The 12,414-nt window shown below is 41.2% G+C and overlaps 1 protein-coding gene across 3 annotated transcripts in view; it reads left to right on the forward strand.

Moving 5' to 3' along the window:
- Positions 1-12,414, forward strand: part of GABBR2 (gamma-aminobutyric acid type B receptor subunit 2) — a 553,394-nt gene that overhangs the window by 386,588 nt on the left and 154,392 nt on the right. For all 3 annotated transcript variants that reach the window (XM_072152801.1, XM_072152802.1, XM_072152803.1), the window contains one exon: positions 11,634-11,756. In XM_072152801.1, coding sequence (XP_072008902.1) covers positions 11,634-11,756 — 123 coding nt within the window. The remainder of the gene's footprint in view (positions 1-11,633; positions 11,757-12,414) is intronic.

The raw sequence follows: 12,414 nt of genomic DNA on the forward strand, positions 1-12,414 counted from the left end.
AAGGAAACACCGGATGACCGACGGACTGTGGTGTGCAACATTTGCCAAACCAGGATCAGCAGGGGTTCCACCACTAATAGCTTAACTACCACCAGTATGCGCAGGCATATGAATGCTAAACACCCCACTCAGTGGCAACAAGCCCGTTCACCTCCGGCCGTGCACACCACTGCTCCTTCCCCTGTGTCAGCTGATAGTCAGCCCCCTGTCCAGGACCCTGCCACAAAAACCCCATCGTCGCCTCCACGATCCTCCACAGCATCCACCAGCGTTCAGCTCTCCATAACCCAGACGCTGGAGCGGAAACGCAAATATAGTGCAACCCACCCGCACGCCCAAGCCCTTAATGTCCACATCTCCAGATTGCTTAGCCTGCAGATGCTGCCCTATAGGCTAGTAGAGACCGAGGCCTTTCGCAATCTCATGGCGGCGGCCGCCCCTCGGTATTCGGTCCCCAGCCGCCACTACTTTTCCCGATGTGCCGTCCCAGCCCTGCACCAGCACGTGTCAGACAACATCATCCGTGCCCTGACCAACGCCGTTTCTGACAAGGTCCACCTGACCACGGACACGTGGACGAGTGCTGCCGGGCAGGGCCACTATATATCGCTGACGGCACATTGGGTTAACTTGGTGGAGGCTGGGACCGAGTCTGACCCTGCAGCTGGTCATATACTGCCGACGCCGAGGATTGCGGGGCCTACCTCGGTCCAGGTGTTTCAGGCCTACTATGCCTCCTCCTCCTCCCACCCCTCCTCCACCTCCTCCTCCGAATTACCATCCGTGGGCATGGCGCCATCCGTCGGTAGCTCTAGGCACAGCAGCAGTGCTGTCGCTAAGCGACAGCAGGCGGTGCTCAAACTGCTGAGCCTAGGCGATAAAAGGCACACCGCCCAAGAACTATTACAGGGCATCACGGCGCAGACTGATCTGTGGCTGGCACCGCTGTACCTGAAGCCAGGCATGGTTGTGTGTGACAACGGCCGTAACCTGGTGGCGGCTCTGCAACTCGGCAGACTGACACATGTGCCATGCCTGGCCCATGTGTTAAATCTGATAGTTCAGCGTTTCCTCAAGACATACCCCAATCTGTCTGATTTGCTCACGAAGGTGCGCCGCATCTGTGCGCATTTCAGGAAGTCCAGCACAGATGCTGCCACTCTCAGGGCAGCGCAGTGCCGCCTCCAACTGCCCGCTCACCGACTGTTGTGCGACGTGCCAACGAGGTGGAATTCAACACTGACCATGTTATCCAGAGTTTACCAGCAGCGCCGAGCGATTGTAGACTGCCAGATGTCAACTTCCACCAGAACTGGTAGTCAGGTCAGTCAGCTTCCTCAAGTCTACAATGAGGAGTGGATGTCTGATATCTGTCAGGTGCTGAGTAACTTTGAGGAGTCAACACAGATGGTCAGTGGCGATGCCGCCATCATCAGCCTCACCATCCCGCTGCTTGGCCTGTTGAAAAACTCTCTGATCAGCATGAAGTCGGAAGCTTTGCGCTCGTCACAAGAGACGGGGGAAGAAGATTCCCTTGTTGATAGCCAAAGCACCCTTAGGTCTGTTTCTCAGCGCATATCGGAGGAGGTGGAGGTGGAGGAGGATGAGGAGGAAGAGGAGGAGAATGTTGGCGAGACACAAGAGGGGACCATTGTTGAGTCCTTCACTGTTCAGCGTGTATGGGCAGAAGAAGAGGAGTTGGAGGAGTTGGAGGAGGAGGAAATGGACAGTCAGGCCAGTGAGGGGAGTGAATTCTTACGCGTTGGTACTCTGGCGCATATGGCAGATTTCATGCTAGGCTGCCTATCCCGTGACCCTCGCGTTCAAAGAATTTATTCCAGCACCGATTACTGGGTGTTCACTCTCCTGGACCCACGGTACAAGCAAAATCTTTCCCCTCTCATCCCTGGAGAGGAAAGGAGTGTGAGAATGCATGAATACCAGCAGGCCCTGGTGCACAAGCTGAAACAGTATTTCCCTTCTGACAGCGCTAGCGGCAGAGTGCGTAGTTCTGCGGGACAAGTAGCGAGGGAGAGTAGGCGAGCAGGCAGCTTGTCCAGCACTGGCAAGGGTACGCTTTACAAGGCTTTTGCCAGCTTTATGTCACCCCAGCAAGACACTGTCACCTGTCCCCAGTCTCGGCAGAGTAGGGCTGATCTTTACAGAAAGATGGTGAGGGAGTACGTAGCTGACCATACCATCGTCCTAAATGATCACACAGCTCCCTACAACTACTGGGTTTCAAAGCTGGACATGTGGCACGAACTGGCGCTGTATGCCTTGGAGGTTCTTGCCTGCCCTGCCGCTAGCGTCTTGTCCGAGCGGGTTTTCAGTGCAGCTGGTGGCATCATCACCGATAAGCGTACACGCCTGTCGACTGACAGCGCTGACAGGCTGACGCTTATTAAGATGAATAAAGCCTGGATTTCTCATAATTTCCAATCTCCACCAGGTGAAGGAAGCTCAACCTGAATAATTTATCCACTCCTCCTCCTCCTCATTTTCCTCCTTCTCCTCCTCTTTGTACAGTAAAGCAGAGGAAACTGGCTATTTTTTGACAGGGCCCACTGGCTCTAGCTATAGTACTTTATGCATTTAATTTTTCTGGAGGGCCACCGACCCGGTCCTCTGTTTTAAACAATTTTTGGGAGTGCCACATACAGGCACTCAATCTATTCAATTTTTCTGGAGGGCCACCTACCTGCTCCTCTGGTTTGAAAACTTTTTTGGACTGCCACATACAGGCACTCAATCTATTCAATTTTTCTGGAGGGCCACCTACCTGCTCCTCTGGTTTGAAAACTTTTTTGGACTGCCACATACAGGCACTCAATCTATTTCATTTTTCTGGAGGGCCACCTACCTGCTCCTCTGGTTTGAAAACTTTTTTGGACTGCCACATACAGGCACTCAATCTATTTCATTTTTCTGGAGGGCCACCTACCTGCTCCTCTGGTTTGAAAACTTTTTTGGACTGCCACATACAGGCACTATCTAAATTAAATTGTCTCCATAGCAGCCTCCACACGTTGTCTCCATTGCTACCTTCAAAAGTCGTCCATATAGCTGCCTCCATACATCGTCCCCTTATCAAACGAGGTGTGTCAGGCAGAAATTTGGGTTGTTTTCATGGATTCCACATCAAAGTTGTTAACTTTGTCGCCACCCTGCTGTGTTATCCACAAAATATACTGGCAAACTTTTATCATTTACCAATATTATTTCAGCGCTTCTTGCGCATCTGTTTACATTCCCCTCACCCGCCATATCCTAAACTTATAAGAACGCTACTACACTTGATCTTATACAAAAGGTTCTTAGAAGTGCTGTTTGGGGAATAGCCTAGAGACAGGGGCTTGGATTGGCGAAAGCTCGCCTGGCAGCGGAGCGCCAGCTCCATGCGCATCATGCGCTTCTTGCGCATCTGTTTACATTCCCCTCACCCGCCATATCCCAAACTTATAAGAACGCTACTACACTTAACTTGGTGCAGGCTGGGACCGAGTCTGACCCTGGGGCTGATCATATACTGCCGACGCAGAGAATTGCGGGGCCTACCTCGGTCCAGGTCTCAAAGGCCTAGTATACCTCCTCCTCCTCCCACCCCTCCTCCACCTCCTCCTCCGAATTACCATCCGTGGCCATGGCGCCATCAGTCGGTAGCTCTAGGCACAGCAGCAGTGCCGTCGCTAAGCGACAGCAGGCGGTGCTCAAACTGCTGAGCCTAGGCGATAAAAGGCACACCGCCCAAGAGCTATTACAGGGCATTCCACATCAAACTTGTTAACTTTGTCGCCACCCTGCTGTGTAATCCACAAAATATACTGGCAAACTTTTATCATTTACCGATATTATTTCAGCGCTTCTTGCGCATCTGTTTACATTCCCCTCACCCGCCATATCCCAAACTTATAAGAACGCTACTACACTTGATCTTATACAAAAGGTTCTTAGAAGTGCTGTTTGGGGAGTAGCCTAGAGACAGGGGCTTGGATTGGCGAAAGCTCACCTGGCAGCGGAGCGCCAGCTCCATGCGCATCATGCGCTTCTTGCGCATCTGTTTACATTCCCCTCACCCGCCATATCCCAAACTTATAAGAACGCTACTACACTTGATCTTATACAAAAGGTTCTTAGAAGTGCTGTTTGGGGAGTAGCCTAGAGACAGGGGCTTGGATTGGCGAAAGCTCGCCTGGCAGCGGAGCGCCAGCTCCATGCCAAGATCCAACTAACATAGTTTTAACTGCAGCACCTTTAATCTACTACTAGTTCACTGCCTCCATACATGGTCCCCTTATCAAACGAGCTGTGTCAGGCAGAATTTTGGGTTGTTTTCATGGCTTCCATGTTAACTTTGTCGCCACCCTGCTGTGTAATCCACAAAATATACTGGCAAACTTTTATCATGTACCGATATTATTTGAGCGCTTCTTGCTCACCTCCTTTGGTTCCTCTCTGCCACCCATTGGTTTGAAGCCTGAGTCCATTTAGGGTATGTCGCCATGCCACTCTCTAGCCTGCCGCTGCTGCCGCTGCCTCTGCATGCCGTCCCCTATAGTGTCAGGGTCAATTATTGGATGTTTTACATGCTATCTAGCTTCATTCTGTCACTCTGTCATGGCCATGCTGTTGCCTATAACTTTGGCGTAATGGTGCGATTAAGCAGCCTCAGAGGCATCCATGCATGTTGCCCCTGCTGTTTCCTGTCCATTTCCGTGGTGTTTCCATCCTTTTCTGAGGTTCCCAGGTGTTTGGCCAAGCTTCCCTGTGCAGAGCCTTGGTCCCCTTGAAAAATGCTTGAGTCTCTCATTGACTTCAATGGGGCTCGTTATTCGAGACGAGCACTGGAGCATCGGGAAAAGTTCGTCTCGAATAACGAGTACCCAAGCATTTTAGTGCTCGCTCATCTCTACTGTGTACCCATATATCATTTTATATGCACATGTGGGGCAATTCTACACTTAGGAGTAATAGTTTTACACATTCCTGGGGGTTGTTTCATCTTTTATCCCTTATGGCTTACAAAAATTTGGGGTAAAAGTGACTGGAGAAATTTTCACTTTTTTTCCTTTTTGGAGCTTAATTGAACACCTGTTGGGACAAATACACAAATTATACCTTGGTAAACTCTTCAAATGGTGTACTTTCCAAAATTGTGTCTCTTGTTGGGGTTTCCACTAATTTGGTACCACTAGTGCTCTCTAAATGCATCCTGACACATGAAAACTTTTTCAGCCATATTTGTCCTCCAAAAACGAAACCTTCCAAGTGCCCATACAGCAGGGTACAGTGACAATATGGTTATTGGCATACTCTGGAGGAATTGCACAAAACATTGTAAAATGCATTTTCCTTTTTAACCCATTGTGAAGGTGCAAATTTTAGTGCTCAATGAAAATATTGTAAGATAAAATTACATTTCTGTAATTTCACTTTCATTTGTTTTTCACTTTCATGAAACCCTCATAGGGTTAACAAACTTCCAAAAGGTTGCTTTGAGTATTTTGAGAGGTGCAGTTTCTAAAATGGTGTAATTTGTTAGGGGGGCTTATATAGGCCTTATAAAGTCACTTCTTACTAAATTGGCCCTCCAAATGTAGGTTTGGATGATTTTCATGAAAATCGCACCTAAAATTATAAGCCTTCTAAATTTATTTCAAGTTAAAGCAGACATCTTTTACTTATCAAGTAATTTTTGTAATATGACCAACTTTCCAAAAAGTAGAAAATTTTGAATTTGGAAAACAGTTTTTTTCATTTATTTCATAAATAAATACTTAAAATATTACTAAAATCTCTCAAGCAACATGAAGTACAATCTCAAAATCACCTGGATATGTTAAAGGGTTCCAAATTTATAACCACTTTAAGTGACACAAGGCAGATTTTAAAAAAAGGACCGTGTCAGGAAGGTGCAAAATGGCCAAGTCGTTAGTGGGTTAAGCCAACTTTTATCTTAGATCATTTAATACATATAAAACAAGTTGGGGATGGAAGGGGTTAAATGACATAACAAATAAACGAAATATATTAATGCCAGAACCCTACAATGGATAGAGGGCATGGACATTAATCTGATAAAGCTGTGATTTTAAAATATAATTTTAACAGTAGATATATATATATATATATTTTTATGGAACATATGGCTGTTATAAACTAGTTAGAATGATTCATCTACTTTAGAAGTTTTTTTTCAGTGGCATACCACAATGTCATGTGACCTAGAAGCAATGCCCGAGGCCAACTTAGATTGTGAAGCACACAAGATTTTCCTCTGTTAAAAATCTGGAGCATGTTTCATAGAAGAGTGACACAGCCTCTAGACACTGACCTTTAATCCATATTTAAGACTCAATCAATCATTGTTTAGATTGATAAAGAATACTAGTGACTTTCTGTTGTCGAAATTAAGTATATCTTAAATTAAAAGATTATAAGGATTACAGTAAGGACTGACTGACACTTAAATGTTATAAGTTAATGCTGAAAAAGTAGGCAAAAGAAGTGAAATAGATGAATAAATGGAGTCATAAAATTGGGCCCTAATTTAACCTTTTAACCCTCAGTGCTGTACTATCACGTTGAGCATTATATATTATGTTTTGCCTATATGCATTGAGCATATTTTTGAATACTCAGTACATTAGTAATATGATCTAAAATAAAGCAGTGTCTTTTTCATTGCAGCTGGATATTGACTGTATTAAGCGATCAACACCCACTGGAGCTACAATTCCAGCAATTTAACCAATCTTGGGCTAAGTTTACACTATCATTTACACTTACATTTCTAGATTAAAAAACGAAATTGAAATTGAATGGGTACGTTAGGAATCCCATTAAAATCAATGCAATTTAAAAAAAATGCTTTAAACAACACACAATACAAGTTCCACAATCTAGCCCGGTGGACTCTGTTACAATCAATGCAATTTTTAATGTAATCCGTTATTCTGTTTTCTGGACAGACAAAATGATGAAGCTTGAAGTACGTTCCCCCATCTGAAAAAAAAACTGATTAATAACACATGATGCCTAACTGACCATAACAGATGACATTAAGTTATCTTTCACATTAAAGTCAATGGGGACGGATAGTAAATGTCAGTTTTTACAGTTTTTTTAAGATAAAGAAACAGACAGCTATAGAAAGACAGAAATAGTTAATATACAGATATATAGATCGAAAAATAGATGAATAGATTATAGATAAATGTGAGTTAAATAGAGAAAGATAGGTAGATAATAGAAATGAGAAATCAGGTAGATAGATAGGTAAATAGATAGAAAGCAAGATCAATAGGTAGATAGATAGATAGATAGATAGATAGATAGATAGATAGATAGTAAAGTTCAAGTCCGCACAATTTGCAAGGCCCTTTGGAGGAGGGGTGCATGGCCCACACAGGTCCTGGCTTGGTCCTTACATAACTAGATACTGGAAAAAGCGGGCAGCACTCCAAAATTCTGATTTAAAAGTTGGTGATCTTTATTGCAGTAAGTGGCGACGTTTCGGTGTTAGTGAAAAGTGTCTAAGAGCGAAAAGTCGCCAGTTACTGCAATATAGATCACCAACTTTTAAATCAGAATTTTGGAGCGCTGCCCGCTTTTTCCAGTATCTAGATACTCCATTATGTTCAGTTGTTTTACGGTTTATTAACCATCCGGTATTTTTTTTTTTCGGAGGTAAATAAATGGAAATTTTGATGATAGTGTGAAAGGGGTTTCCGTGGCAGGTGAGAGGCCTTACAATGCCTTTTAGCTTTTAAAAAGCTAGAAAAGAGTTTTAAAAATTTAAATATTAAAACTTTACCCAATTTTTCCTAAAAAGACGCAAAAATTATTGTAAATGTTCCTCAAAAGTCCAAACTATTTAATCATAATGTAATTTATCTAGTGAATTCTTTAAAGGGGTTTGCCTATGAAAGAAAGTTTTACTACTGATGTTTAAACAATAAAAATAATCTTTAACCCCCTTACTTTACAAATCAACTCAGTTTTATTGCTGTTTTAGCTCCTATAACTCAGAGTGTGGTTGGAGACTCTCTAAGCAGACGTTTCATGATTCCTCTTTACTATATTGCCCATAATAATGTCCATTATGAATTATAAACTGTTAAACCCCATTATGAATTCTAATATAAATAATCATTCCGTGTGATAAATTATGTTATATACAAGTGGTCTCCTACTTAAGAACACCTGACTTACAGACTATCATCTCTACCTTCTGTGACTTCTGGTTCCCTTTACTTTATTCCCAGCCTGGTTCCCTTTACTTTATTCCCAGCCTGAAATGATCAGCTGTAAGGTGTCTATAATGAAGTTTTATTGATAATCCTTGTTTCCATGACAGCACCTAATTTTAAAAATCCAGTTGTCACTGGGAAAAAAAGAATTTGTCTGGATTTGCAATTATACCTGTTCCAACTTATATATAAAAACCAAGTTATAAAAAAACTGCCTGTATAGTTATCCCTAAAATAAATCACAAGATATATGTATTCCGCTTAAAATGAATTGTATAAATATAAAAAGTGACCCCCAAATTACTTCTTGCCTATATCCACTTTCATGCCTGTTTTTAGCCTTTTCAAGAACGATGGAAGGATGCAGGCAATGTGATGCAGCCAATGCTAACAAGTATTTTAGTAACACTTACTGTATATTGGTACTTGAGCAGTCTCTTCTTTATACAGCACTGGAAGATGAGGAATGGAGCTTAGTGTTTCAGTGGCAACTACAAGCTATGCAACTTCCTAAATCTATCTATGCACATGATAACCTCTCTCAATTCAGATTTTTTAATATATAAAACACTTTAAAAATTGATTATACTTTTGTTGGTGTCTTCTTTGTCTAATTTTATTTAGTGCAATGGGGAAATTTATTTTATAGCTACCTTCTACAATTATCAACAAGGTGCTCTTAATATTTTCTTATGTGCCTTTATTTATAACAATTTCACTGTGGGTCCTAAAAGTGGTTTATCAGAAACCAATGTTGATTACCTTTCCATAGGCTGTTGTTTAATGTGTGCACAAAGAAAGCAGATTGGATCACATAAACCGCTTTAGGACTTTTTCATTTTTGCTTTTCTGTTTTTTACTCCCCTCATTCCGATAACTTTGAGGCTTGTTATCTGTGGGACAAATTGTTCTTTTTATTGGCACCATTTAATATTCCATGAATTCTACTGGAAAGCTAGAAAAAAATTCAATTCAATGAAAGTCATAAAAAAGTAATTTGCAGAATTTTCTTGTGGGCTCTGTTTTCAGAGCTTTCAGTGTAACCTCCAAATGACAAGTCCTCTTTATTCTTTCGATCAGTACAATCACAAGGGATACCAAATTTATATAGATTTTATCATGTTTTAGTAGATTTGAAAAAAATGTAAATCTTTTGTAAGGAAAAAAAATTGTAATTTTGCCAAATAACTTTTTCATAATTCAGTTTATGGACCTGTGTAAGGTGTAATATTTCGCGAAGTAAAGGAACGTAGCGTTCAGCTCCTACCTTGTGGAAACGCTGTGTAGGGGAGAGCACAGATCCTCACTCCAGCCAAGAGACCTCCAAAATTGCACAAGCATGATCCAGATCAAATCCAAAACTGTTGAATAAAATTTCTTTTTTATTTAGAACATTTTAAAAGGCATGGAAAAACATCAAAATTTCCAACGCGTTTCAGACGCTGTGTGCGTCTTTAATCATGGATTACAATAGTTGATGAAGGTTAAAACATTTGAATGAACAAAAACATACCATGTGACAAGTGAGACCTCCTATGAGGGAGGAAAAGGTATAATCAACATGCTAAAGTTCAGCTGTTGATGAAACCATGGTAACAACAAGTAGATGACCGGCCAGCCAGCCCATCTAGGGGGTGCTGATCAGCTATCCAAGCCTGTGAGCTCTCTCCATACATTCCCCACAGCAGCAACAAGTTATAGTACATTGTGCTGTGCAAAGAGGTTAAGTTAAATATTTAGGACAGATGTACACAAGATGTATTGTATATTTTAAAACAGTAAAATATAACATGATCCATTTTAAAAAACCTATTTATAGAATCATCATTCCATCTTCAAATATCTAGCACTTTTTATTTTTCTGTGCACAGAGATGTGTGAGGGCTTGTTTTCTGAAATTGTTCTTCATAGCAACCGTATTTTATATTCCACTAGAAAAATTCCAATTGCGGTAAAATTGTACCATTTTAATGTTGGTTCATTTGAAACGGCTTTCACTGTGCTCTCCAAATAACATATCTCCTTTATTCTCTCGGTTGGTGAGATTGCTTATAAATCTATTTGTTTATTTTTTATATTAATTCCAAGGAACGTAGGCTGATTTGAATTTTTATTAATTTTTTTCTAACTTTTTTTAATTTTTTTTTATTTTTTAGACCTCCTGCAGTACTTCTAACCCTAGGGAGTCCGATTGCTCCTACCATATACTGCAGTACTACTGTATTGCAGTATATGGAGAATTTGCTAAAGATCTGTAAATGTGTGCCACCGTCAGAATTATGTCCTCCTACATTTTTGCTTGTCAGGCAAAAATCCACAGAAGTAGCATTCCAAACAATAGCAATGTTTATTCACCAAAACTGAGAATACAATGTTTCTTCTAGCAAAGGAACAGAACATTTTACATCATTGGAATATACATTTCATAGTAGAGTTGAGACTTTATTTTGCAGGTGTTCCGCGCAAATTTTCACTTATGTATCCCTTTTTTTGCTTATTTTTGCAACTTTTTAGGCACAAATCTGCACCTGGTCTAGGGCAGGTGCAAAGGAAGAATTTTTTTTTTATGGACCCTGTTTTAACATGTAAATTCAAATTATTTCACATTCTTTGAATGTTTAGAATTATGCACATTAACCAGTTTTTTTTTTAATTCATAAACTTTATCATTTAAATTTTTTTTAAATGTGTTGGTTACTTCTAGGCATGAGGTCACACATGGTGTTTTGGTTGCATTAAAGCAGCTGAGGAGAGGTGATTTGACTAATTACATTACAGTTAAGCATTTACAGAAGGCAATATAATAGCAGTGTTAACGCATGCAAATGTTAATAGTAATGTAATTAGGAAAATCATCTCTCCTCAGCTGTTGTAATGACTTTCAAAATGCAATGTAAACGTAACCAAAATGCAACGTGTGACCGCAGCCTCATATGTCGTCATCTCCCTGGGGTGTGACTAGAGTGCACAAAAATGCAGGACACGGCCTCAAATCCAAAATTTACAGTAGTGTCCACTCCTGCATATAACCCCCTTACGTGGCTTGTGTCCGTGTAGATTTGAGACATTTGCAACAAAAAAATCCCAAAAAGAAGCCAAAATGTGCGCCTGCCAGGCAAAACTGAACATGTATCACAAGTAATAGAAATGATCATACATAAGGTTATACACCAAAGAAAGAAAAATTATGCATGCCCCCCCCCATGTGTGACAGCCTATTTAATACTAATAAACTGGACGTAAAATGAAGGTTAAATTGATTTTAAAAAAACAGGTATTTCCTCCACAATGCATCCTCTTACATTTTCCATTGTAGCAATCACCACTGCTGATTGAAATCACTTTACTGAAATATTTATCAGTATACACTTTGCTTTTCAGATTATAAAGGATCAGAAGTTACTGGTAATAGTCGGAGGAATGCTCTTGATTGATCTCTGTATTTTGATTTGTTGGCAAATAGTTGATCCCTTAAAAAGAACAGTTGAAGAATACAACCTAGAGGTAAGACTCCTATTATATTCAGTATACTTCTTTTTAGTAAATCTACCATTTGTTATTATACATTGTGAACCAAGCATACCTTGAGAATGCTGTAGCGACACTGATGCAGAAACATATGCCTGAACTGAGTGGTTTTGCTCAAAAAACAATTATAAAATTCAGGACCTGGGTGCAGGCTGGCTGCTGTATATTAACACATTAGTTCCACATACACAGGAGCTACCTGAACTATCTAGACCGGACTAATCAACCTGAGCTGGATGACTCAGCATCTGGGGGATGGTGCAGCGATTGGTCACTTCTGCCTGTCAAGGACAACACTTTGAATACAATGTTCTCTGCTTATGTTGGGCAGGGCAAGGCTGGAACAGTGCATAATTAGGGTGAGAGCACCGAGACAGCCACAGGAGCGTCAGAACCTCATTAAATAATTGTATAATTGTTTTTTCAGCAAAACCACTCAGTTCAGGGTTTAAACAAGATATGTTTCTGCATCAGTGTATCTACTGCATTCTCAAGATTTGTTTGGTTCATAATTAGAGATGGGCGAATTTGTTAAAATTCGTTTGTCCCGATTTTTTTGAAAAAATTAGATTCGACCCGAATCGAATCAAAACGAATCACGGCATTTCCTGGCTGCAGAGAGCCTGTAGCGTGT

Source organism: Engystomops pustulosus, chromosome 5 (assembly GCF_040894005.1).
Source record: "Engystomops pustulosus chromosome 5, aEngPut4.maternal, whole genome shotgun sequence".
NCBI classification, from domain to species: domain Eukaryota; kingdom Metazoa; phylum Chordata; class Amphibia; order Anura; family Leptodactylidae; genus Engystomops; species Engystomops pustulosus.